The sequence below is a fragment of the Lissotriton helveticus genome, chromosome 11, assembly GCF_964261635.1.
Source record: "Lissotriton helveticus chromosome 11, aLisHel1.1, whole genome shotgun sequence".
Classification (NCBI taxonomy): Eukaryota; Metazoa; Chordata; class Amphibia; order Caudata; family Salamandridae; genus Lissotriton; species Lissotriton helveticus.
The window spans coordinates 1,001,019,192-1,001,042,951 of record NC_136072.1 but is presented as its reverse complement, the minus strand read 5'-3'; the positions used below and the strand labels follow the sequence as shown (position 1 = coordinate 1,001,042,951).

Sequence of the window (23,760 nt, the reverse complement as noted above, 5' to 3'; positions counted from 1 at the left end):
CATGGTGGGTTGACTCCTCATCTCACCCTGCATGATTTTTATACAATGCTGGAGCTATGGCTACTGCCCACTCCTGTGCATATGAATGTTTAAGATGTATGGTCGTAGAATGCTGGAAAATTTTTGATTTCCTTCCTAGGGCACTCCATAACGAATACTGGCGGCCAATCTTGTTCTGCTAATAGGATGTCATACCAGATGACAGATTTTCCCAAAAGTGCCCATTAACTTTCCTGGGCTTGTCCCCCTCCCTTTGGAGTGTTATCTTGTTTAACTTATGTGGGACGCTCACCCATGTGTCTGGTGTTTCCACTGTGATGTAATCATTCAAGTCCGCTGTCACCAGAAATTCCTTCAGGTTCTGGAGAGCTATTGTTACTTCTGCCGCACTGTCTAGCATCGTCTGAGCCCATTCCCCGTTCAGAAGCTGCGTCCTCAGAATTCTGGGCATGTCTGATCTTCATACCTGCAACTTTCTTTTTCTTAAATTGCGGTTTTGATTTTGGCTTGTCTTCTTTTTTGGAAGTATAGTCTTGAGCGTGCTGCTTGTCTCTGGACTTCGTACGCTCTTCTGTGTGTTCTGACCATCCTTCTCTCTCTGAGGTTTTCGTCAAGCCCTGAAAGGAATGAGAAGAACGTGTATCAGTATACTGATACCTGTAAGTTTCCTAATATTATCCCTATTCCTGAGATTATACTTCTTTTTAGATGACTCCTATGGAGGAGATCTACCTCGGGATTGAGATCTTTTTTCTGTATAGTTTTGTTGTTTTTTATTATCCCACTTCTTTATAGAAGAAGCAGGTGTCTGCCTGGAAAGTGTCCTTTTCCGTACTGCCCATCAGTTGTGGTTTTAAAACGTTCCCACCCAAACTGTCTCTGCCTAATTCTGCATACGCAGTTTTGATTATTTTTGGCAGTTCGTGTTGTTGATCCAATGGACCGAACTCCCTTAGGCGTTGGCGGATTGTCACTGACGCCGCTTCCCCTTTAATATTAGCTAGTATTATGGCTGATACCTGGTCGTAGTTATTTAATAACTTCATCCCTAAGTTCAGAGAAGGCTCTGCTCTATACTCATTTTGTATTTGTCTCAGTACATCGGGTATCACCGCTAATGAAAGAATACCATGAGTTCTGGTGTATATGGCAGCAAAGACTGTACCCAAAGTGGTACAATGTTCTAACAGTGGTGTTATCCCCGTGGGCAAGCATATTGTTAACATTCTGTGCTGACGAGCCTGGGATCCCGCACCTACGCGCCTGAGTGGTACTATACCTGGCAGATATTGGCAGCCATCGGCAACCCCAGTACACAGCCTATCCCTGCTGATGAGGGGTAATACCCCGAAACACGTGTCCAGGGATGGCGAAGATAGCAGAAGATCGAAAGATGATGCATCGCGAACACTTTACTACATTGACCAGAGTCCTTAGGGGCGACACCGCCGGTGTGTGAGTAATGTGTGACCCCACCCCCATTTGTAACTTTAAAGCTCCCTTGAGCAGCGGGCTGACGAGCCTGGGATCCCGCACCTACGCGCCTGAGTGGTACTATACCTGGCAGATATTGGCAGCCATCGGCAACCCCAGTACACGGCCTATCCCTGCTGATGAGGGGTAATACCCCGAAACACGTGTCCAGGGATGGCGAAGACAGCGAAGATAGCAGAAGATCGAAAGATGATGCATCGCGAACACTTTACTACATTGACCAGAGTCCTTAGGGGCGACACCGCCGGTGTGTGAGTAGTGTGCGACCCCACCCCCATTTGTAACTCATTTTGTATTTGTCTCAGTACATCGGGTATCACCGCTAATGAAAGAATACCATGAGTTCTGGTGTATATGGCAGCAAAGACTGTACCCAAAGTGGTACAATGTTCTAACAGTGGTGTTATCCCCGTGGGCAAGCATATTGTTAACATTCTGTGTTTTTCAAATGTGGTAGTATTTGGGAATACAGCCTCGAGCTGAGTTATTTTCTTAGCTACCCAGGATGGTATTTGTTCACGTTTCGTGGGCATTTTGCCCATTATTGAGTGCAATGTTTGTGGAGTTATTTTAGTTGCTGTACCCTGAGATTGAGTTATATTTGTTGCAACTGTTGTTGGCTGGACTGTAAAAGTCCTCATGACGTATTACGTCAGATTTCTGTAGATTCTAATTAAATCTTTGTGTTGAGTGAGTAAGTCTCCTTGTGGCATTGTATCAATGTCAGGATGTGGTGTGTAGGACACTACTATTGGCCATGTTGCCCCGTCTACTCCGAGCGGGCCTAATCTTACTCTGTTTCTTAAGTGGGGTAGGGCACCTTTAAACCAGTAAAAATGTTCCTGGTACGTGAGAGGAACTTCTATGTACTCACAAGTACCATATTCTGCTGGTGCATCTCCCTCTGTGTAAAAGTGAAATGTGTGTGTTCTAGCATCTGCTTCTGGGAATGTAACCTACAAATAGAATACCTCTGTTTTGTTTGATTTGTGTACCTCAATCACAAAAGCTACTATGCCACCCCTTGCTGATAAACCTTGTTCTAGTAGTTTCAGGGTGATAGAACGTCTGAATTTAGGTGGAATCAGAATTCAATCCACCTCTTCATCTTCTGCTGAGCGGCGTAGCTCCAATACTGCGCTATTTTGAACCTTAGTCATTTTGAAACAGACGTTTATTCAAGGGAACTAAGATAAGGTGTTATGCACAATTTAGAAACACTATGTCCTGTCAAGCTTGATTAACCATTAGCCAATAAATAGGAGTTTGTGCCCACCCATTCCAGACGTCTCTGGTGTTTGTGAGTAGGGGTCTCTGAGAATAAGCACGACTGAACTACTCAGATTCTACTGTTAAATAAGTACCCAACCAACGTTGGTGTCGCCATGTCGTGTAGTTCCTATAGTACCCATGCAGGACCTGTGCGTTTGGATAACATGAACTGTGGGATTGGTGACAGACTGGTTCCATACACCCCCATCGAGAAATGTTAGCCTATTTGCATTAAGCTAGCTCACAGTGCCACTAGTGTCTCTTCTTATCGGGGAGAGATTCGTTTCTGGCAACCTTAGAACATGACAACCCTGATCCCTCAAGATCGTGGAAACAATGTACTACTTTTCGCTCGGTCACTCGTGCTCTTTTAGTTTATCTCAGAATTACACAGAATAAACAGTCTGGGCATTTCAATAGAGGTTTACTGAACAGTTGTTATTCTCGTGTAAAATATATGAGCTGCCATGTGGGTAGGTATGAAGCCAAGAATCCCTCTAGGATTTAGTCGAACCCCATTACCTGAAGTGTGAGAATGTTGGAGCCCTTCTTGGTCTCGAGTTGGACACCCTGCGAGGGATGTTCCGGTCGCTGTCAGCTGGAGCGTTTGCATGCAGGAGCCTCAGCGTCTCTGGTCAGTGTGTCGGCCTGGAAGTCTCGGTTCCCTCTCACTAACACTAGCAGGAGGTGTTATATTCATACAGAAAGTATCTAGGGCTCCTTTGTCCCTTGTTGCTTTTCTTCGCCGTTGTTGGATTTGAGGGTGAAGTATGGGATGAACCATGTACGTAGATATGGGGAAAAAGGTGGTGTAGCCCCAGCCTGGTTTCTAGGAACTCTTATGAATATTCATTCATACTATGTGAGTCTATTGAGGGAGTTATAGGACTCTATTGTTTAGGAGAAACGCTCCTTTTGCACCTAGAACTAGGTAAAAGGTTTAATCCTAAAAAGGCTTGTTCTAGTGTAGTGTAGGGGAGGTAATGTAGGTGAAGGGATACGATGTTACCCGGGCCCATATTAGGAAACAAAACACCATAAACTCGTCAAAAAGTAGCACCTGTCAAACAGGGCCAAAGTTATTAGCAACACAAGCTATTTTTCTATGAAACAGCTGACCTAACTATAACTACCCAGTGATTACCGCCCAAAAAAACTTAGAAATTCACTGAAAAAAACAAAGGTTATAGGGACGTTCTAGTTAGGTTGACATTTCACTCGTACAAAACCAGAGAAATTTCAGCAGTTATAGTTAGCTGAGTTAACTATAACTCGTGCCCCTGCAATCCACTGCTTATGACCTCACTTAATACATCACTTATGACCTGGTCAGTGACATCACTGATGACGTCTCAAATAACATCACTAATGACATCATCTAGTGATTGAGTGTTTTCTAAAAGTTACTGAGTGTTAAACATAAATACTAAGGTAACTCGCCAGAATAGGTAAGTGAGTGGGTGTGTAAGTGGTGTATAGAAGAGTGACTGGGTATATAAGTGACTGTATACATGAAATAGTGGGTGTGTGAGGTTTTATATGGGCAAGTGAGTGGGTGTGTCCGTGTGTGTATGAGTAAGTGAGTGGCTGTATGAGTATCAATATAGTTGACTGAGTTGGTGCAATAGTGGTTGAAAATGGGGAAATCAGAGGATGCACGAGTGGCTGAATGGGTGTGTGAGCGCATACATAAGTGTCTGTATGGGCAAGTGACTGGGTACATGTGTGGCTGTCTCATCAATGGGTGTGTAAGTTGGTGTATGGGTGAGTGAGTGGGTGTATGAGTGGCTGTATATGTGAGCAAATGGATGTTTGAGTGGTGTATGGATAAGTGAGTGTGAGAGGTTGTATGGGAAAGTATGTGGTTCTCTCACTCACTGTTTAGGTGAGTGAGTATATGTATTAGTATATGTATGAGTAACTTGAGTAGCTGTGCGAGAAATTGTATGGGTGAGTTAGTGGCTATGTGAGGGACTGTATGGGTGAGTAAGTAGGTGTGTAAGTAGGTATATGGTTAACTGATTACTCTGTAGCTGTATGGGTGTATCGGTGGGTGTGTATGTGTGTCTATGTCTCTGTGACTGGCTGTATTGCTAAGTGAGTAGGTGCTTGAGTGGCTGTATATGTGCATTAGTGTTTCGGTTAGTGGCTGTATGGGTGAGTTGAGGTGTTACTGGCTGTATGGGTGTGTGAGGAGATGTGTTAGTGTTTGTATGGGTTCTGAAAATTAGTTAGTGATTGTCTGGGAGTACGTGTATGACATGTTTTATGGGGGTGTAATTGGATGTATCAGAGTTTCTCTGGATGATGTCATCAGTGATGTTATTTGAGATGTCATCAGTGATGTCATCAGTGATGTTAATGACCATGTCATCACTGATGTCAGTGACCATGTCACGAGTGATGTCATGTGAGGTCATAAGCAGTGCATTGCGGGCACAAGTTATAGTTGACTCTATTAGCTATAAATGGTGAATTTCTCTGGTTTTGAACAAGTGAAATGTCAGACTAACCAGAACGTCCCTGTAACCTTTGGTTTTTTCAGTGAATTTCTAACGTTTTTTTTATTTGATTTCATAACTATAACGTCCCAGTATTTTTTCTATAATGAGATATTGAACATTACCACTTATTGTTGTATTTGCCATCTATTTATTTAAAAAGTACATTAATTATCATGTTTCAAGATATTTTTGATTTCCACAGTTATGTTGATGTTTTCACGTTCATCGTGAAGAAATCGTGAAAAAGCCCAAACCTATATTTAGCTTCAGTTTTTTAAACTTAAATACTGCACAGTTTATTACAAAGTCCTCAATTGGAACTTAAAGTTTACCATTCCTTAAATTGTGTCATAACTCTTCAACTTTAAAAAAAGTTCTGTCTCTTTAACACCCTTCCCCCACAATACACTGTTAGGTAAGTGTATCTAGCAACCCAGTGGAACCATTAGGTCACAAGTTCACTGCACATTCTAGTAGGAGCATGCTACTTCCAAATGAGATACATCAGGTGTGGGTTACTCCAGATTCAAAGGCATATCCTTGTCTGTACATTTGTTTTTTTTTTAAGCAACAGCCAAAAATAGCACTTCTTGCTAATGCATACAACACACTAACTAATTTTATTCACCTACATGCTGACAGCAACCAATGAAATATATCTTTTTTTATTAACTGCTTTTAATTTGGAAAACTCCCTCGATCTGCTCCAGCCTTCTCTTGATTGCTATTGCTCCTTCACTGCAAATGCTTAGAGTGTGGATTGTTGGCCACAGCTATGTCTATTGGGCTAAAGGGGCTGCAAAAACGAGAGGCATTGACAGGGACTTGAGTTTGCGAAATGTGGAGATTAGTTGGTTTGGCCAGAGAGGGTTAAAGTTTCATCAGTTGCTGGCTTTGGTTAAAACCATTTCGGATTGTCGAGCCCCCCACCTTATAATTGTACACTGTGTGGCAATCACCTCTGCACATTGAATGGAGTAGGGCTGGAAATCCCAATGAAGGATACCTTTCCAAAACTGATGTCTCTTTTCCCTCACACTGTTTTGGTATACTTTAATATATGCTAAAGACAGAAATGGAAGTGGTCAAATCATTTTTGTCCACAGATTGACAAAGCCAGGAAACATGTTAATAAAACTGTTTCTGCTTTCCTCTGAGGCCATAACATGGGCTCTATCTACAAAAACAACAACCTGCGTTCTAACATGCACGGAATCTATAGAAGTGATGGAGTTCACTGGACAGATGAAGGAAACCGGGTGGTTCTAACAACCTGAAACTCTGCATATATTCTCATCTGTAGCGGTCTTATACACACTCTCAACACAAAGGCTCTTGACAGAGCCACCCAAGAGCCCAAAATGTTGTTAATTTTCTTCTTTAATAATGTTTTTCTAAATTTTTGAAATCTGTGAGGATGTTGCGATGATCTTGATCACGTCACGAAATCGCAAAACAAAAGCAGACATTCAACGACCACCACCACATTCAAAAAAAGTTACTTCATTCTATTACAATACACACATTACTAACTACATCTCTGCTTAAAAAACATGTTTGAACACATGTTTTTCTAATTTAAATCGCAATGGCACTGATAGTTGTTACTTGAGATGTCATCAGTGATGTAATTTACCATGTCATGAATGATGTAATATGTGACGTCATCAGCAATGCATTGCGGGGGCGCGAGTTATAGTTAGCTGAACTAACTATAATGGCCGAATTTCTCTGGTTTTGTACGAGTGAAATGTCCAACTAACTATAACGTCCCTGAAACCTGTGGTTTTTTCAGTGATTTTCTAAGGTTTTTTAAATGCTAATTTCTAACTTTAACGTCCCTGAAACCTATGTTTTTTTCAGTGAATTTCAAAGGTTTTTTAAATGCTAATTTCGAACTATAACGTCCCTGAAACCTATGGTTTTTTCAGTGAATTTCAAAGGTTTTTTAAATGCTAATTTCTAACCATGCCTACAAAGTTGAAGAAAGAGGAAGAAAAGCGCAGAAAGAAGCAAGACAATTGCAGAAAGAGGCAACAAAATCCAGAAAGACGAAGAAAAGTACAGAAAGAAGCAAGAGATGTGCAGAAAGAACCAACAGAGGAACTGAAAGTCCTCCTGTGCCCCCAACTTTTTACTGACGGGTACTGGTGGTAATTGACTGATTAACCAGGCCTAGTGCCAGTGCTATGCTAAAAGACACTTAGAATACAGTGAAAACACCTACATACATTAGGGAACACTATGCGTTGGGGTACCCCTGTGATTTACATGACCGTCCCTGTATTTGCCATGAGTTGGTGCCTGGGTCATTGCATGAGTACATGAGTAGTGACTGGATGATTGGAATGCTACAAGGAGAGTCCATGGTGAATTTATAAGTGCTTGGGTTTTGGCGGAGTGATTGGATAAGTACATGGTGCTGGCTTGGTGATTGGAAGACTGCTTGGGCAGTGCACAGGTGATTGTACCACTGCATGTGTTAGTGCCTGGGTCATTGCATGAGTACATGGGTAGTGACTGGATGATTAGAGTACTGCACGGAGAGAGCATGGACAATTTATAAGTGCTTGGCTTTTGACAGAGTGATTGGATAAGCACCATGTACTGGGTGATTGGAGGAGTGCATAGGCAGTGACAGGGAGATGGCGGGACTGCATGGGTAGTGCTCAGGGAATTGTAGCAGTGCAGGTGCGGCCCCTCTTTATTTTTTCCTTTTTGGGGCCCTGGAGAGCCCATCCCCCAGGGTCTCACCTCTATTGTTAAGAAAAGTAAACGGGAAGAGGGTCGCGAGGCTAATTTCTGCCCTAGGAACCCCATCCCCTGGGGCACGGCCACATAATTATTATTTCATTTAACTATTTTTTAAGGAGGGGGGCTGCGTAGCCCCCCTCCCAGACCACTACTGGCCCCGGGGACCCCATCCCCCAGGGCCTGGCCATCCTTTTTTTTCTTTTTTTGGGAGGAGGGCCACAAGGCCCTCCTCCTCAGGCCAATTATGGCCCCGGGGACCCCATCCCCCGGGGCCTTAGCTCTCAGTTGGGGACCGTGGGCGGAGCCCCAATGTCCCCACGGTCACACCGGCTCTCCGCCTCCTGTAGGAGCCGCCATTGCTTTTCCACACGGGGAGCTGCTCACATGCAGCTCCCCTTGTGGAAAAGCAATCCGGTTTGGATATTGGAAGCTAGAGCAGGAAACCTGCTCTTGCTTCCAAAATCCAAACCAGTGTTTGCTATAACAGGGCAGGAGCCACACAGGTTCCGCCCTGCCATAGCGAACAGCAGTGTCCCGGGGATGGGCACCCCGGGACACTGCAGGAGCCGGTCCTGGGGTGTGGCGGTCCCCAGGGCCATCAAGGGCTCCTGAAGGGGCGCTGCGCGGCCCCCCTCCCAATGTGTGCAAAGCCCCAGGGAGGTCGTGGTTACCGGGGCTCGGGGGTGTGTAACGGACCTCAGCATTTACATTTTTAGTGCGCCAGGAAAGTGGTGGTCCCCGGGGCGTGTTGGGGGGCTCGAGACCCCCCACAAAGGTTTTATTTACAAAAACAATAGAGCCCTGGGTAGGTGGCGGTCCCCTGGGCTGCGAGGGGGCTGTGTGCCCCCGCACATATTTAGGAAAAGCCCAGGGGTTGGCGTCCCTGGGGCTTGGGAGGGCCTTGGAGGCCCCCAACAAATTAACAAGCTTGGAGGAGGTGGTAGTCCCCGGGGCCGGGCCCCTGCTACATAAATAAATTGGCCCCGGGACTTAGCCCACCCAGGGGCTTTGAAAACGAGGCGCAGGAGACTGCCCTTTGTTTTTTTAAATTTTCGGACAGATTCGCGCACCCGACGCGACCCTGCCCGAAAATATTTTTTTTTAATGCTTGTTTTGGGCCTTGAGGTCCTTGTGGGACCCCCTGAGCAGGCCTGGGGGTCAGAGTGTTTTTACCCTGCCCCCTTTTCTTGATTTTTTTATCTTTGTCTTACCTTTTTATTTCTCCGTCCGAGGCACAAGATGGCTACCAACACTATCTGGTCTGAAGTGTTGACAGCCAATCAGAGGCAAGCTCGTGCTTGTGTTGTTAGGCTCCGCCCAGATATCGAAACGTTTTCTTTATTTAATTTCTCAGGAACAGCTGAACGGATTTACACCATTTAACAAAAAGGACTCTTTCTGAACCAAGGGCTACCTTATTGTCAAATTTGGTGTAATTTCGTTCAGCAGTTCGGGCTGTAGCTTTGTCTAAAGTTTCCTATGGAAATTAACATGGGGAAAACACGTTTTGGGACCCCCCTTTTTCCTCAGCCCCCGCTTGTCGAATCACCCTGAAACTTTCAAGACAGGAGCTGACCGGAGTGGGCAACTAGTTTTAAACCTTTCTCGCAGATTCGTCGACTGGCGCCAAAGTTACTGGGAAAAGAAACAAATGTGTTTACTATGGAAACTGGGTCCTAACTATAACTACCTACTGGCGACCGGCAGTAGGTAATATATATACATACATATATATATATTCACTCAAAAAATATAAGTTTTAGTGGTGTTATATTTAGCTGGACATTTTACTCATACAAAACCAATGAAATTGCTCCTATATAGTTAGTTGTACTAACTATATTTCGCGCACCCGCAATCCACTGCTGATGATGTCACATATTAGATCATTCATGACATGGTCAGTGACATCACTGATGACATCTCAAATGACATCACTGATGACATCATCCAGTGAATATGGTTTGCTTCGTTATTTAAATATGCATTATATATATAGCAATTTACATTGAAGAATGAGTGGATATATATAAATAAATATTTGGATGGAGGATTTAGTAGCAGTGTAATTGACTGTTTACTTGACCAATTTATAATGTCTCACTAAATATAGTGGATAGTGACTAAACTGTGTGAATATCTGTATCACTTTGTCAGTTGTTGTGTAAACTGATTCTACAGTTGGTTACTAGCTATGTGAAAGTCTATATTAGTTATTGATTAGTTAACTGAGTATTTGAATGGGAGTGTGAAAGTGTGTGGTTCGGTGGGGGGTGTGTGACTGTCCAAAGATGTGTGAATAGTTGATTCAGTAGATATATGAAGTTAAAACTACATGTTCTAACAGTTTGGGTGAGGGAATCTCTTTATGGGTGTGGTGATGAGCAAATATATTTCTCAAAGGTACAGGTCAAACAAACTAGAAAAATAAAAGGCAGTGTATGTGTCAGTTGTATATAAATACGTATACATAAGACACAATGATTGTGTGAGTGACTGTATGGATAACTGTATACTTGTAATAATTAATTCACTAAGTATGACTTACTATCTAAATGAATAGAAGAAGTGGTGTTTGTATAAGTGTTTTGCTAAGTAAATATGTAAGTATGATCCATTGTTTGCATAAGTGAGTAGGATGACTTCATATGTGAATAGGATGCATGCTGTTGTTTAATGTCGATATAGATGTATAAGTATTTTTGATAGTGTTCTATTGTTCATTGACAGCATGTATGTGTGAATCCATAAGTAAGTGATTAGATGTGTGTATACATCTATGAATCACTGAGTGGATTTTTCGATACTTGTATTGCTGTGACAATGGATTTAAATATGATACTCTGTATTTTACAAACAGTGATGAAAAATTGTAATAGTGTATGAAAAGGTGTATGTGATTGTCACATGGATGATGTCATCAGTGATGTCATTTGAGGTGTCATCAGTGATGTCACTGACCATGTCATGAATGATCTAATATGTGACATCATCAGCAGTGGATTGCGGGTGCGCGATATATAGTTAGTACAACTAACTATATAGGAGCAATTTCATTGGTTTTGTATGAGTAAAATGTCCAGCTAAATATAACACCACTAAAGCTTATATTTTTTGAGTGAATTTCAAAGGTTTTTTTAAAACGAATTCCTAACTATATAACTCCTGAAACCTATGGTTTTTTCAGTGAATTTCAAAGGTTTTTTAAATGCTGATTCCTAACTATATAAGGCCTGAAACCTATGGTTTTTTCAGTGAATTTCAAAGGTTTTTTAAATGCTAATTCCTAACTATATAAGGCCTGAAACCTATGGTTTTTTCAGTGTTTTTTAAAAAAAATTGATTGGTTAACTGGCTTATTAAGTGTATCTTAGTGAATACATATATTAGCGAGTAATGTTTAAATATTTAAATATATGCATGAGTGATGTAATATGTGACGTCATCAGCAGTGCATTGCAGACGTGCAAGTTATAGTGAGTCCAACTAACTATAACGTGGGAATTTCAATGGTTTTATGCGAGTAAAATTTCCAGCTAACTATAACTGGTGTGAAACCTATGGTTTTTTCAGTGAATTTCAAAGGTTTTTTAAATGCTAATTCCTAACTATAACTGGTGTGTAACCTATGGTTTGTTCAGTGAATATATATATATATATATATATATATATATATAAAATTTCTATGGCAAAATGAAACCCCTCATTTTGTTCCTTTTCAAATTAAATGTATTAAGTGTTACCACTTTATTCCAATCAAGATGACTTCAGGTGTGCCATACTTTTGTCATAAGTAAGACTGTTAGCGCTCTAGTTGTTCTTTAGAACACTCTGGGACATTCTGTCATTGGGCTATAGTTGGGCTACATCTGGCTGATATTTGGGCTACATTTGTTTTTTTTTGTCTCTGGTGGCCATCTTTGGGCTACATTGGGCTACATTTGGGCTCTAACATATATATAGCCCAATGTAGCCCAATATATATTTTTTCAAAGTTAATTTTCGTAAAAACCACTGGAGCACATATCTTGAGACATAGCAAAGGCACATCGGGCTACCAGTCCCTACAATTTTGCCAAGTTTGGTGGAAAACCATTCAGCCGTTCGGGCTAAAAGTGAGTCCAACCGCCTTATGGAAATTAACATGGGGAAAACACGTTTTGGGACCCCCCTTTTATCTCGGCCCCCGCTTTACGAATCCCCCCCAAACTTTCAGGGAAGGAGCGGAGCGCCGCGAGGCAAAGTTAAGGAACGTTTCAGGAAGATTCCTCAACCGGCGCCAAAGTTATTCCCAATAGAATGTTGCGATTTCCCTATGGAAAACAATCCTAACTATATATACCTACTGGCTATCGCCAGTAGGTAATAACATTTCTATGGCAAAATGAAACCCCTCATTTTGTTCCTTTTCAAATTAAATGTATTAAGTGTTACCACTTTATTCCAATCAAGATGACTTCAGGTGTGCCATACTTTTGTCATAAGTAAGACTGTTAGCGTTCTAGTTGTTCTTTAGAACACTCTGGGACATTCTGTCATTGGGCTATAGTTGGGCTACATCTGGCTGATATTTGGGCTACATTTGGGCTCTTTTGTCTCTGGTGGCCATCTTGGGAGACTGCATATCAGAATTTTTTTAATGAAATGTAAGAGGATTTGAGAAGTCACTCAAAATGTGCCCTAATTTTTCTTTCTTCAGCACTAATCATAATTTCTATGGCAAAATGAACCCCCTCATTTTGTTCCTTTGCAAATTAAATGTTTTAAGTGTTAACACTTTATTCCAATCAAGATGACTTCAGGTGTGCCATACTTTTGTCATAAGTAAGACTGTTAGCGCTCTAGTTGTTCTTTAGAACACTCTGGGACATTCTGTCATTGGGCTATAGTTGGGCTACATCTGGCTGATATTTGGGCTACATTTGGTTTTTTTTGTCTCTGGTGGCCATCTTTGGGCTACATTGGGCTACATTTGGGCTCTAACATATATATAGCCCAATGTAGCCCAATATATATTTTTTCAAAGTTAATTTTCGTAAAAAGCCACTGGAGCACATATCTTGAGACATAGCAAAGGCACATCGGGCTACCAGTCCCTACAATTTTGCCAAGTTTGGTGGAAAACCATTCAGCCGTTCGGGCTAAAAGTGAGTCCAACCGCCCTATGGAAATTAACATGGGGAAAACACATTTTGGGACCCCCCTTTTATCTCGGCCCCTGCTTGACGAATCCCCCCAAACTTTCAGGGAAGGAGCGGAGCGCCGCGAGGCAAAGTTAAGGAAAATTTCAGGAAGATTCCTCAACCGGCGCCAAAGTTATTCTCAATAGAATGTTGCGATTTCCCTATGGAAAACAATCCTAACTATATATACCTACTGGCTATCGCCAGTAGGTAATATATATATATATATATATATATATATATATATATATATATATATATATATCTATATATATTTATTTTATGTTGCCATGAGTAAGAGAGGAGAAAAATGCAATATGGCCCACATCCTTTTAGCAATGGCAGAAGGTTAGGGGTTTGGGGCTGTCTGTAAAGTTTAGAGATGGGATGGAAAGGGAGAAGGGAAAAGCTTAAAATGAGTAAATTGAACAACCAGTGTTTTAAAATAGATGGCGGGGGAGTAGTTGAAACCTTTTGTATGTATATAGTCATGCGGCTTTGTTGTATCTGATTTTTATCTCTATACCTTTGGTGCAGACAACACTGTTTTGCCTTCTTTCTTCAGGTATCTTATTTCTTATAACTTGTTCCTTTGTGACTGTATCGTAAAGCTTGCCTCGATTGTTGACATGGTTTAGTCTGTTGACAGATAATATATTATCGTTGAGTGGGTAATTAATTATTGTTCTCTTCTGACTATGCTCTTGCAGTTGATGGCTGTCATGAGTGTTGCAATGTTTTGTCTGTTATGAATTGTCAGTATCATGCGGTGCAAGTCAAAGACTTACAACTGAGTTTACTTTTATATAAAGTAAAGGTTTTGGTCAAGGTGATTATTATATATATACATATATACATATATACATATATATATATATATATATATATCAGTTCAGAAAAGGTTGCCCTTAGGAAACACCACTCGCATGGAAGTTGAAGCCTTTAATGGCAGACAGCAGTGCAGCAGCATCTGAAACCCCTTTAAAGTCTTTGCCAAAAGCCCAACGCGTTTCGAGCACCAGGTGCTCTTGTTCACGGGCCAAACAGGTAAGTGATCAAACCGGCAGTTTACACAATGTTCTTTTCAAGTACGTTAAGTCCCGCCCCAGTGGGCGTGTACCCCAAGGCATGCTGGTCTTTGTGGTTTTTCCCCAGTGGGTGCCGGTTTGTCATTAATATCCTAAAATTGTTCCCCAAGTGGGTTTGGAGGGAAACCAAGTGCCGCCACTTCTGACATATATACAGTCTTGCCACACGACCTTCCTTGCTCCTTCGTGCTCGGTGTTTTGCCCAACACTGGATCTGCGTGTCAGCAGCGGGGTGCCTCCGCGACCGAGCGAGCCGCAATATATCAGTTCAGAAAAGGTTGCCCTTAGGAAACACCACTCGCATGGAAGTTGAAGCCTTTAATGGCAGACAGCAGTGCAGCAGCATCTGAAACCCCTTCAAAGTCTTTGCCAAAAGCCCAACGCGTTTCGAGCACCAGGTGCTCTTGTTCACGGGCCAAACAGGTAAGTGATCAAACCGGCAGTTTACACAATGTTCTTTTCAAGTACGTTAAGTTCCGCCCCAGTGGGCGTGTGCCCCAAGGCATGCTGGTCTTTGTGGTTTTTCCCCAGTGGGTGCCGGTTTGTCATTAATATCCTAAAATTGTTCCCCAAGTGGGTTTGGAGGGAAACCAAGTGCCGCCACTTCTGACATATATACAGTCTTGCCACACGACCTTCCTTGCTCCTTCGTGCTCGGTGTTTTGCCCAACACTGGATCTGCGTGTCAGCAGCAGGGTGCCTCCGCGACCGAGCGAGCCGCAATATATCAGTTCAGAAAAGGTTGCCCTTAGGGAACAAAATGAGGGGTTTCATTTTGCCATAGACATTATATATATATATATATATATATATATATATATATATATATATATATATATATATATATATATATATTCACGCTCCAAGGTTGTCCACCATGTGAGTAGCACGCGAGCAGCAGCTTTATTTATGTGTAGGTGAGGACGGGGATCCGCTTGTAGACGCCGCTCCGTAATGGATCTGCCCGACGCGTTTCGAAGCTCCATCTGCTTCTCTTCAGGGGCTTTAACGGAAGCGGTGTGTCTACAAGCGGATCCCCGTCCTCACCTACACATAAATAAAGCTGCTGCTCGCGTGCTACTCACATGGTGGACAACCTTGGAGCGTGAATATATATATATATATATATATATATATATATATTCACTGAAAAAACCATAGGTTTCACACCAGTTATAGTTAGGAATTAGCATTTAAAAAAACCTATTAATGATGTCATGAGTGATGTCACTGACCATGTCATGAGTGATGTAATATGTGACGTCATCAGCAGTGCATTGCACGCGCAAGTTATAGTGAGTCCAACTAACTATAACGTGGGAATTTCAATGGTTTTATGCGAGTAAAATTTCCACCTAACTATAACTGGTGTGAAACCATGGTTTTTTCAGTGAATATATATATATATATATCCATCAATCAGCGCAGGAAACCAATTTTGGAGAGAAGCCACACACGAAATGGATCCAAAAAACTTCTTTAATATCGTCAGCTTGCCAGCATGCTTCCTGCACCGGTGTCATCAGCAGCCCCGCTGTTCAGCTGTCGATGAAGTGTCACTAGGGCTGCCCCTGCTGTAGCAGAACCAGTGTTGATACCTACTCAGGGTCAACAAGGACACGAACGATCTAGGGCCCTGCAGGGGCAGCCCTAGTGACACTTCATCGACAGCTGAAAAGCGGGGCTGGCTTCCGTCACATGTGTGTCTTCATAACCACTGTGATTTGATTTGGTTTTAATTCGATTGAGAATGCATCCACTGAGTATTTAATTCAGGACTACAGATCCCATAACGCCGCTGTGACCTTACACAGCCAGGGGGCGGGACTGCTCAGACATAGCGTGATTTGGGGCGTTCTCAAGTGACTGGTAACTTTTTGCCACTGAAGAAGAGAGCTTGGCCTCTCGAAACGTGTTTGGCAAACAATTTGCTGATGACACCGGTGCTGGAAGCCTGCTGGCAAGCTGACGATATTAAAGAAGTTTTTTGGATCCATTTTGTGTGTGGCTTCTCTCCAAAATGGGTTTCCTGCGCTGATTGAGTTGCCTTCTTTAGGGCTTGAACTTGACCTCAATAAGTAAAGACTGAAGATGGTAATGATTGTTACAAATATTGAATCGGTGCATCTTCCTCGGCTAAATGGTCCTACTCTCATTTATTGCACCTATCTAAAGTTTAATTGTGAGAAGTCTTTAGCATTCTTGGTGTGAATTAAATTAATATGTCATACAGCATTAATAATGAAGGGGTTGTTGCAGAGAAATTGAAAGAACAAGGAGAGTTATCCAGAGGCAACTGGTCACAGGTTAAAGAGCTTAAGTAAAGGCCATATTCCTGAGTTTTCTGCGTTACGGCCTGGAGGTAGTTTAGAGAAGGCATGTACACAATCTGCGCATGTTGCTAGGCAGATGGAGAGTCTGTAGTCAATTGGTATATCAACCTCTGTTTGGTGAAGATGTAAGGGGCCAGACCCAGCAAGCCTTTTATACCAAGCAGAGGGTCTTGAAATTGATCCGTAACTTTAGAAGACAACAATGAAGATGTACATTTACAGGCTTGATATGGCTATTGTGCTAAGAAGCAAATGAAGATCACTACAGATTTGTGTACTAAATAGAGCCAGGAAATCGTGTTCACTGGGAGGGATACAAAGATGTTACTGTGGTAGTCAATTCGGTAGATAATCATTGTGTTCTTCTAAGGCAATAGCGGTGGAGTGGTAATTGCAGGGAGGACAAATAGGTGATAGAAAACATTTGGACTGATGTTGGCTTGAGGCACGAGAGACCGGTAAGCACTGAGAGTAGCTTGGTGTCCTTTGTTTTAAGATGTGTGGTTTGATTCTGAAATGGCAGGATGTTCTAATGATCAGTCTGATTCTCTCTGCAGGACACAGGCGATACACTAGGCAGTGTACTAAGAGGATTCTTTACAATACGCAAGAAGGAGCCAGGCGGCCGCCTACCAACATCCTCAACCTGCTTTAATCTACTAAAACTTCCCAATTATAGCAAGAAGAGCATTCTGCGGGAGAAACTGCGCTATGCCATCAGTATGAACACCGGGTTCGAGCTCTCCTGAACACCGCTAAAAAAAAGGTGTGCCTCTTACCTCTGACAGCACTTGTAGAGAAGTATCCCACGTAAACCTTTGTGTCGGAGATGCTGTGGACCCTTGTGCGGCTGTGCGATGACAGACCCCTGCTCTGTGGTCCATGAGCCTGGAATGGAAGTGGAAGAAAGACTTTCAGATCCGAGCTCAGAGAGAAAGAAGGATGTCCCCTCCTCTCCTTATGAACTGTAGCTGTGGAATAAAACATTTTGAAAGAAAAGCCATTATCGGTATGCTGAAGCACGTGACGGTTCGCCTAACTCATTCTTAAAGCACGAAGTGGATGATCTTGATGCAAACCTGTTTGAAGAATGGTTGTCTTTTTTTTATCAGTATCTGTGAGAAGAAGCTTGTTTTTATATTTAAAAAAAGCCATAGTAAACTCGTATACAAATTATATATAACTAGTTACAACGGGTCTGCATGAGGAATAGTGTGTATTTCAGGTACAATGTACTAAAACTGTCTAGCACAATTTTCTTGGTATCTCACCCCTAGTAGCACTTACTAAGTCACTTATCCAGGCAGTCACTTCAGATGTCATTAGCTTGACTGATTCCATCAGACAGTAGTGACATACTTTAGGACATGTAATAAAACAACCAACTACAGGTTACAAGCTATTCCTAGGCTACTGGCAAAGCAACAGCGAACACAGTTTGTATGAAAGTATACGCATATCGGTAACAACAAAATGGGCATTAATTCGTCACCCATCTATATTTCCTTAAGAGTGAAGATTACTAACCAGGTTAGGCAACTCCAAGCACCAAGTCAAGTCAGATTCAGTAGATTGTTGTCTACACAATGGATAGAATGGGACAGAATTGTTGAAGTACCAGAAGGTCAGCACTTTAGGATAATAATTTATCATTCAGAAATTACCCAAATCCTTGTTTCTTACTTTTTTCTTCCCTGTTGTTTTTGTGCTTTCATATTTTTTCTGTCAAACTCAGAAATCACCAGCATGTCTTTGCTGGAATTCCTGTAAACGTTGATTTAACGAACCTTCAGACCCTTGTTGATGTGTCTATAGTTTGCAAACATTTGTCAGTCCCAAGTATGAAACTAGCCTGCAGCATTTCAAAGTGCTTTGTTTAGGCTGTGAATCTTTAACAGAATTATATTTTTGTATATTTTCTTCGACGTGCAACAGGAAAAAATCCTTGCTCGAATTTAAGTCTTCTCAAGCACAGGCGAATGGTCTAGTGAGAAAGCTATTAAGATGGAGAGCTTGAGAGTACTGCAATGTACAAAGTGCAGTAACAGAACACTATTGAGTTGGATACCTCGATGGACATATCTGCTGGCTTTTAGTCCCAAGTTGAAATGATATGTTTAGTATTTTATTTTCTTCTCGCTGTATTTATTTTAACATATTAACTGAAGGTCATAATCTTTTTTGCTGGGACTGGAATGACTGTCTTTTTTATTTTGTTTAAGCCTGGAACGAGTGAGAACGTAGCACAATGTCGTTATACCTCTCTTTCATTTGAAATTGTTTATACTGTTATCCAATTGGCCTCTTTATCAATGAAATTTATGGGTATTATTGAGATGCTGATATTTTCAGACTCCTTGGATCACTCGCACTTCACAGGCTCTGTGGTTTATGTAATTTTGTTGCTCTTTTGGAGCCCTATTTATGAAGGACGTTTGATGTAGACAGAATGGGAAATACATTTTAATAAATCAGTATTTTATAGCCATCATTGGTTTACCCAGTACTTTGATTTTAACCTTTAAAATGAATGTTAAGTATGTCCAAAATAATGAGCTGCATGTATTTTAGAATGCAGAGAAAGGATGAGACTGACAGCCCCCATATTTCCATCCTTTCAGATGCAAAATGGAGGTCAGCACATTAACCTTCTGATGAATACTTCTAACTGCAGACCCCTCACTTTTAGAATATCCCTAAGTGCCAGACTGGATCGACAAGTTTTTTCAGGTTGTATGACAGAGGCACGCATGGCTAAACCACTCGAGCCTCTACAACCCTGCCTGAACAACACATGCCTTTACCACACAATTTCGTGGTAAAGGCATGAGTGGTAAAGGAATATGTGTGGTAGAGATCAAACCCTAGTCCCCCCGCCCTGAGCCCTCAAAACAACTCGACCCTATGCCTTAAAAATTACCCTGATCCCCCTTGGAGCCCTAAACACTACCCACCCCAAGCCCTAAGCACTACCGAGCCCTATACACTACTCTCACCTCCCTGAGCCCTAAGCACTGACCCCCGAGCCCTAAAAACTACCTGACTCCCGGAGCCCTAAACACTACCCTGACCCCCAAAAACAACCCCCATCCCTAAAATAACTCTGACCCCCCCCTCCCCTGAGCCCTAAAATCGACCCCAACCCCTAAAAACTACCCCCACACCCCCATCCTGGCCCCAGCCCCTCTTACAAGGCCGCGTCGAGCTTTCTGTCCTGACACTTCCTGTTGCTGGGCTTCCCATTCAGACATCTAGACCGCTCATTGCCTTAACCACGCATATGCGTGTCTAAGGCAAGCGTGGTTCCGCTTGGGAGAAAATGGTACACGTGGCTCAGCCAACGTAGTAAAGGTCGTTTCCCATTTTTTCAGCATAGCCCCTGCATACTAATGGGTGACGTGGTGCAGCTCTACGTCAACCTTGTTCTGCTCTGTATTAAACAACTGGAGCTTCATAAAGGTGCCAACCAAGCACTCTGACTGCCATTCCTTTCTTTCTGCGCCTTCATACGCAGATCTGGAGATAGCTCCTAACTGTTTTTGTCAGTTTACAAATATTTCTCCAAAAGCTATCTCTCCAGTGTGCAAGGGAACACGTCCTCTGAGTTTGAACCTTGTAACATTTGTGTTTCTTGCCCTGAACTGCGCCCTTACTGCAGCATTGGGCATGGCAAACACTAGAAGGTCAGATTTACTGTAACTCCAGCTCTGGAATATTTGTGGGAAAAGCAACTTTGCTCCAAGGAGGCTTATTAACTATTCTAACTCCAGTCCCTGGAATATTTTGGAGAAAGTTATTTGTAGGAAGGGTTGAAAAGTTGTAATTTATTTTGAATTACAATAAGTGCTGGCCTGAGTGTGCAGCTCAGGGCAAAGAACTAAAAATACCACCTTGCACGTAAGGACTGTTGCAAGCAGATGTCTGTGACAGATCTCCACAAGGTGTGTCTCTATTGTTTGGGTTTGGGCCACAACTCCAAGTTGTGTGAGGAGTGTGTCCTGGGTCACCCAAAGGCAAACTAAAAGCACAAAGCCAAGCTGTACATCACCAAACACCACAAGAAGTTGTGTAAAGCCCACTCCTGGGTACATGGATCCATTCCCACTCTTGGGCCACTTCATTGTTGCGGTCCAAGCCTTCAGCTAAGTCAAAGTCCAAAAAGGAAACATAAAAAGTCCTAGCAGGACTCATTCCAGCTTCGCTGCACTCCTTCTGAGCAGTATCGAGAATGTCAAGAAATCTGTCTGTCCCGCTCCCAGTCCCTCACCGAGTAGTCGATTCCGCAATTGATGTTGATGAACCTCGAACTTTCAAGGCTGTCGGTAACATCACAACAAATTGAGGTATTTAAAAATGTTAATATGGAAAAAGTCCATGCTTATAAGAAAAACAATACATTCATTTATGAGGACAAAATGTAATCTTTATTAACGAATTAGCCCGTTGTGAACTCCACATCAACCCCAAATAAATATGTTGTCGGGCAGGCTCTGAGACCTAGGCTCAGAGTCACAGGTTGATAGATCACAGGTGGGGTGGCACGTAGCCAGCAGAAATACACAAACACGAAACTCTATATCAATCCCATAGATAGGCGCAGCCACATTACAATGGTACACTGAGGTTGGCCCCAATAAAGCACACGTGGGTGGAAACAACATAAAGTCAAATACCACATGAGTTATTATCATATAACCAATTAGGACACAGCACACGCAGTGATCACGCACTCCCCCTGCCGGACATCTCGACACGTTACCACTGGCCATATTGTGTTCACGCAAGGTCGAGGCCCACCTGTACTCTCCATTAGAAAATTAAAGTCTCCAAAGGCAGCAGCTTCCATTCCGTACCATACATGGATAATACCAGAAATACTTTATTATCAACGATGAACTATATAAAAAGAGGCCACAGACCAATTGTAGATTGAGACACTCCTCAGACCCTACGCCTATAACTATTCTCCTGGCCGCTCTGTTTAATAACAGTATACCTGTTTTACCAAACTCCTCTTGTCTCTTATTTTTTCATGGTATTTCCTGTTCAAGCAACAGATGCAATGCTTTAGATTTCTTTTTGCAACCTGCCAGAAGCCTCTGGGGCTCATTTGGGCCATATGGATCTGTGGAGCCCTCCAGATGCGTTACAATCAACGCGTTCACCTTTGATCGGACACTGACCAAAGTCAACCAGCTCTTGGTTATGGATTTCCCCCGCAACATGAGAATGACAATTTTTATTTGGATCTACAAGAGGCCAGTGGATTGGACACTTCCATGAAATGGGGTTGGCTTCTTGCCCTGGGCCCTTCAATGGAAGACATAGCCTCATTCACCATGGTCATCAGACGAATGTCTGAAGTTCTGAACTTACAATAACCATTGGTTAAGTTATAAACCAGTGTCCTCACTGAAGTTTTACAATCCAGACAGACCTCGTCCAAACCTGTGCTGCCGTTCAATGAATACCGGATTGACACCCTCATGAGTACTTGGTCTAAACCCTGCTTCAGTCCAACTATGACAGACAAGTAACACAACACCACTGACCCAATCTGAGTGACTTTGCCTTCTTTGCACGGCACCCTACTCTTGAAAGCCTGGAATTTCAGGCCTCTGGTAGCAGGGTTAATCAAAGTTCTATCTGATAGAGACATCTAGCTGCAGATTCCTTACCTTAGAATATTCCAGGTGTCAACTGGATCTGGAAGACTTTTGCTTGCGCAATACCCTTGTGTGCCGGCAGGAGGCATTGGTCGGCTCCGTGTGGCATCTTTGGCGTAGTCCGCACCATAAGTGACATCCGCATCACCTATATAGGTGCCACCTCAGCACGCTGACGTCAGTTCTTTTCTTTCTGCACCAGCTAGCGCAGACCTGTGAAGAGAGCTACCCTCTTTCGCTTTAGCAGGCTTTTCTTGACATTTTGTCGACATTATTTGGTGTGTAGGTTTTTTCCTCTATGTCAAAGAAAACTTCTGGAATCAAACCGTGCGGCGCCTGCCATTACGCCATGTCAGTGATGGGTCCACACTTAGTTTGTCTTTGGTGCCTGGAGAGTGACTGTGATTTGAAGTCCCGCTCAGACTGCTGGGCCATGGCTCCAAATGCTTTGAGGGAGGGATCCCTAAAGCTGCTTGCAGCCCAGCGTTCAACTCCACGCCGTTCACCCTGGAGGTCTCGTTCCCAGTCGACTGTAAGGTCTAAGCACCGCTCCGAGAGTCCTCGTCCTCCCACTCAAAGTCATTGAGTCAGTCAGGTGAAAGGCATAAGAAGCACAAGAGGTTGAAGTGTGCTTCAACGTCTCCCCATCCGTCGGCCAACGTCACGAAGGAGCCTTGACGTTCTGCGGAACCTGCACTTGGGTCGGCTCTGCGCTTCCCTACCTGTCCCTGAGCCAGAGCAATCCCTGCCCTGTTTAAAGAATTGTCTGATGCCATGTACCTCATATTTGGGTAACCTGACCCCAGAGGCTCAGAAGGGGCTCCATCAGGTTCTGTACTGGCAGCTTCAGCGCCAATGCCCCCTAATGCATCAGGTGGTGGATCCAAACCGCTGCCGGTCGTTCTCCAGCGCCAGGCCCAGTGCCGAGACTCCTGGCGGCACCAGCCACATTCTCATCCCCGACAAGCACGAGCTGGATCGGCATCTGTCGACACCGATTCCAGCGCTGACGGTACTCTTGGGTCCTAGGTTTATTCTTCAGCCTTATTTTGAGGAGCTAGAAATGGAATACAATTGGTAGGAGTTGCTGGACCCTTTACAAGACCAGCTTGTGCATGAAATGGACTGGTATAAGGAATTGGGTGAGGTCAGTGGCCTGAATACCTCCCCAGATTCTGGCCTTTTTTCTCCCCCTACCGTGCCTACGGAGGAGGAGGCTTCATATGTTATGGTGCTGTGAAGGGTAGCTGAGGTCCAGGACCTTCTGTTCCCTTCAGTGGAAGTCAAGAAAAAAACATCTTGACAGGGGTCCAGCAGCTGGGTGTCTCCACCTCAGAACCCCTCCTGCTTTTCAACAAAGCCTTGACTGATGTCTTTCTGGGAACATAGTTTAAGCCCAGCATGGGTGCTCCTGTGAATAGGACAGTTGCCCACCATCATTGCCCTGCACCGGGTGACATGAAATT

General features: G+C 43.1%; 1 protein-coding gene across 3 annotated transcripts in view; it reads left to right on the top strand.

Moving 5' to 3' along the window:
• Window positions 1-19,116, top strand: part of UBE3B (ubiquitin protein ligase E3B) — a 554,003-nt gene extending 534,887 nt beyond the window's left edge. For all 3 annotated transcript variants that reach the window (XM_078667365.1, XM_078667367.1, XM_078667366.1), the window contains one exon: window positions 17,186-19,116. In XM_078667365.1, coding sequence (XP_078523491.1) covers window positions 17,186-17,377 — 192 coding nt within the window. In that variant the 3' untranslated portion in view covers window positions 17,378-19,116. The remainder of the gene's footprint in view (window positions 1-17,185) is intronic.
• Window positions 19,117-23,760: the final 4,644 nt, after the last annotated feature.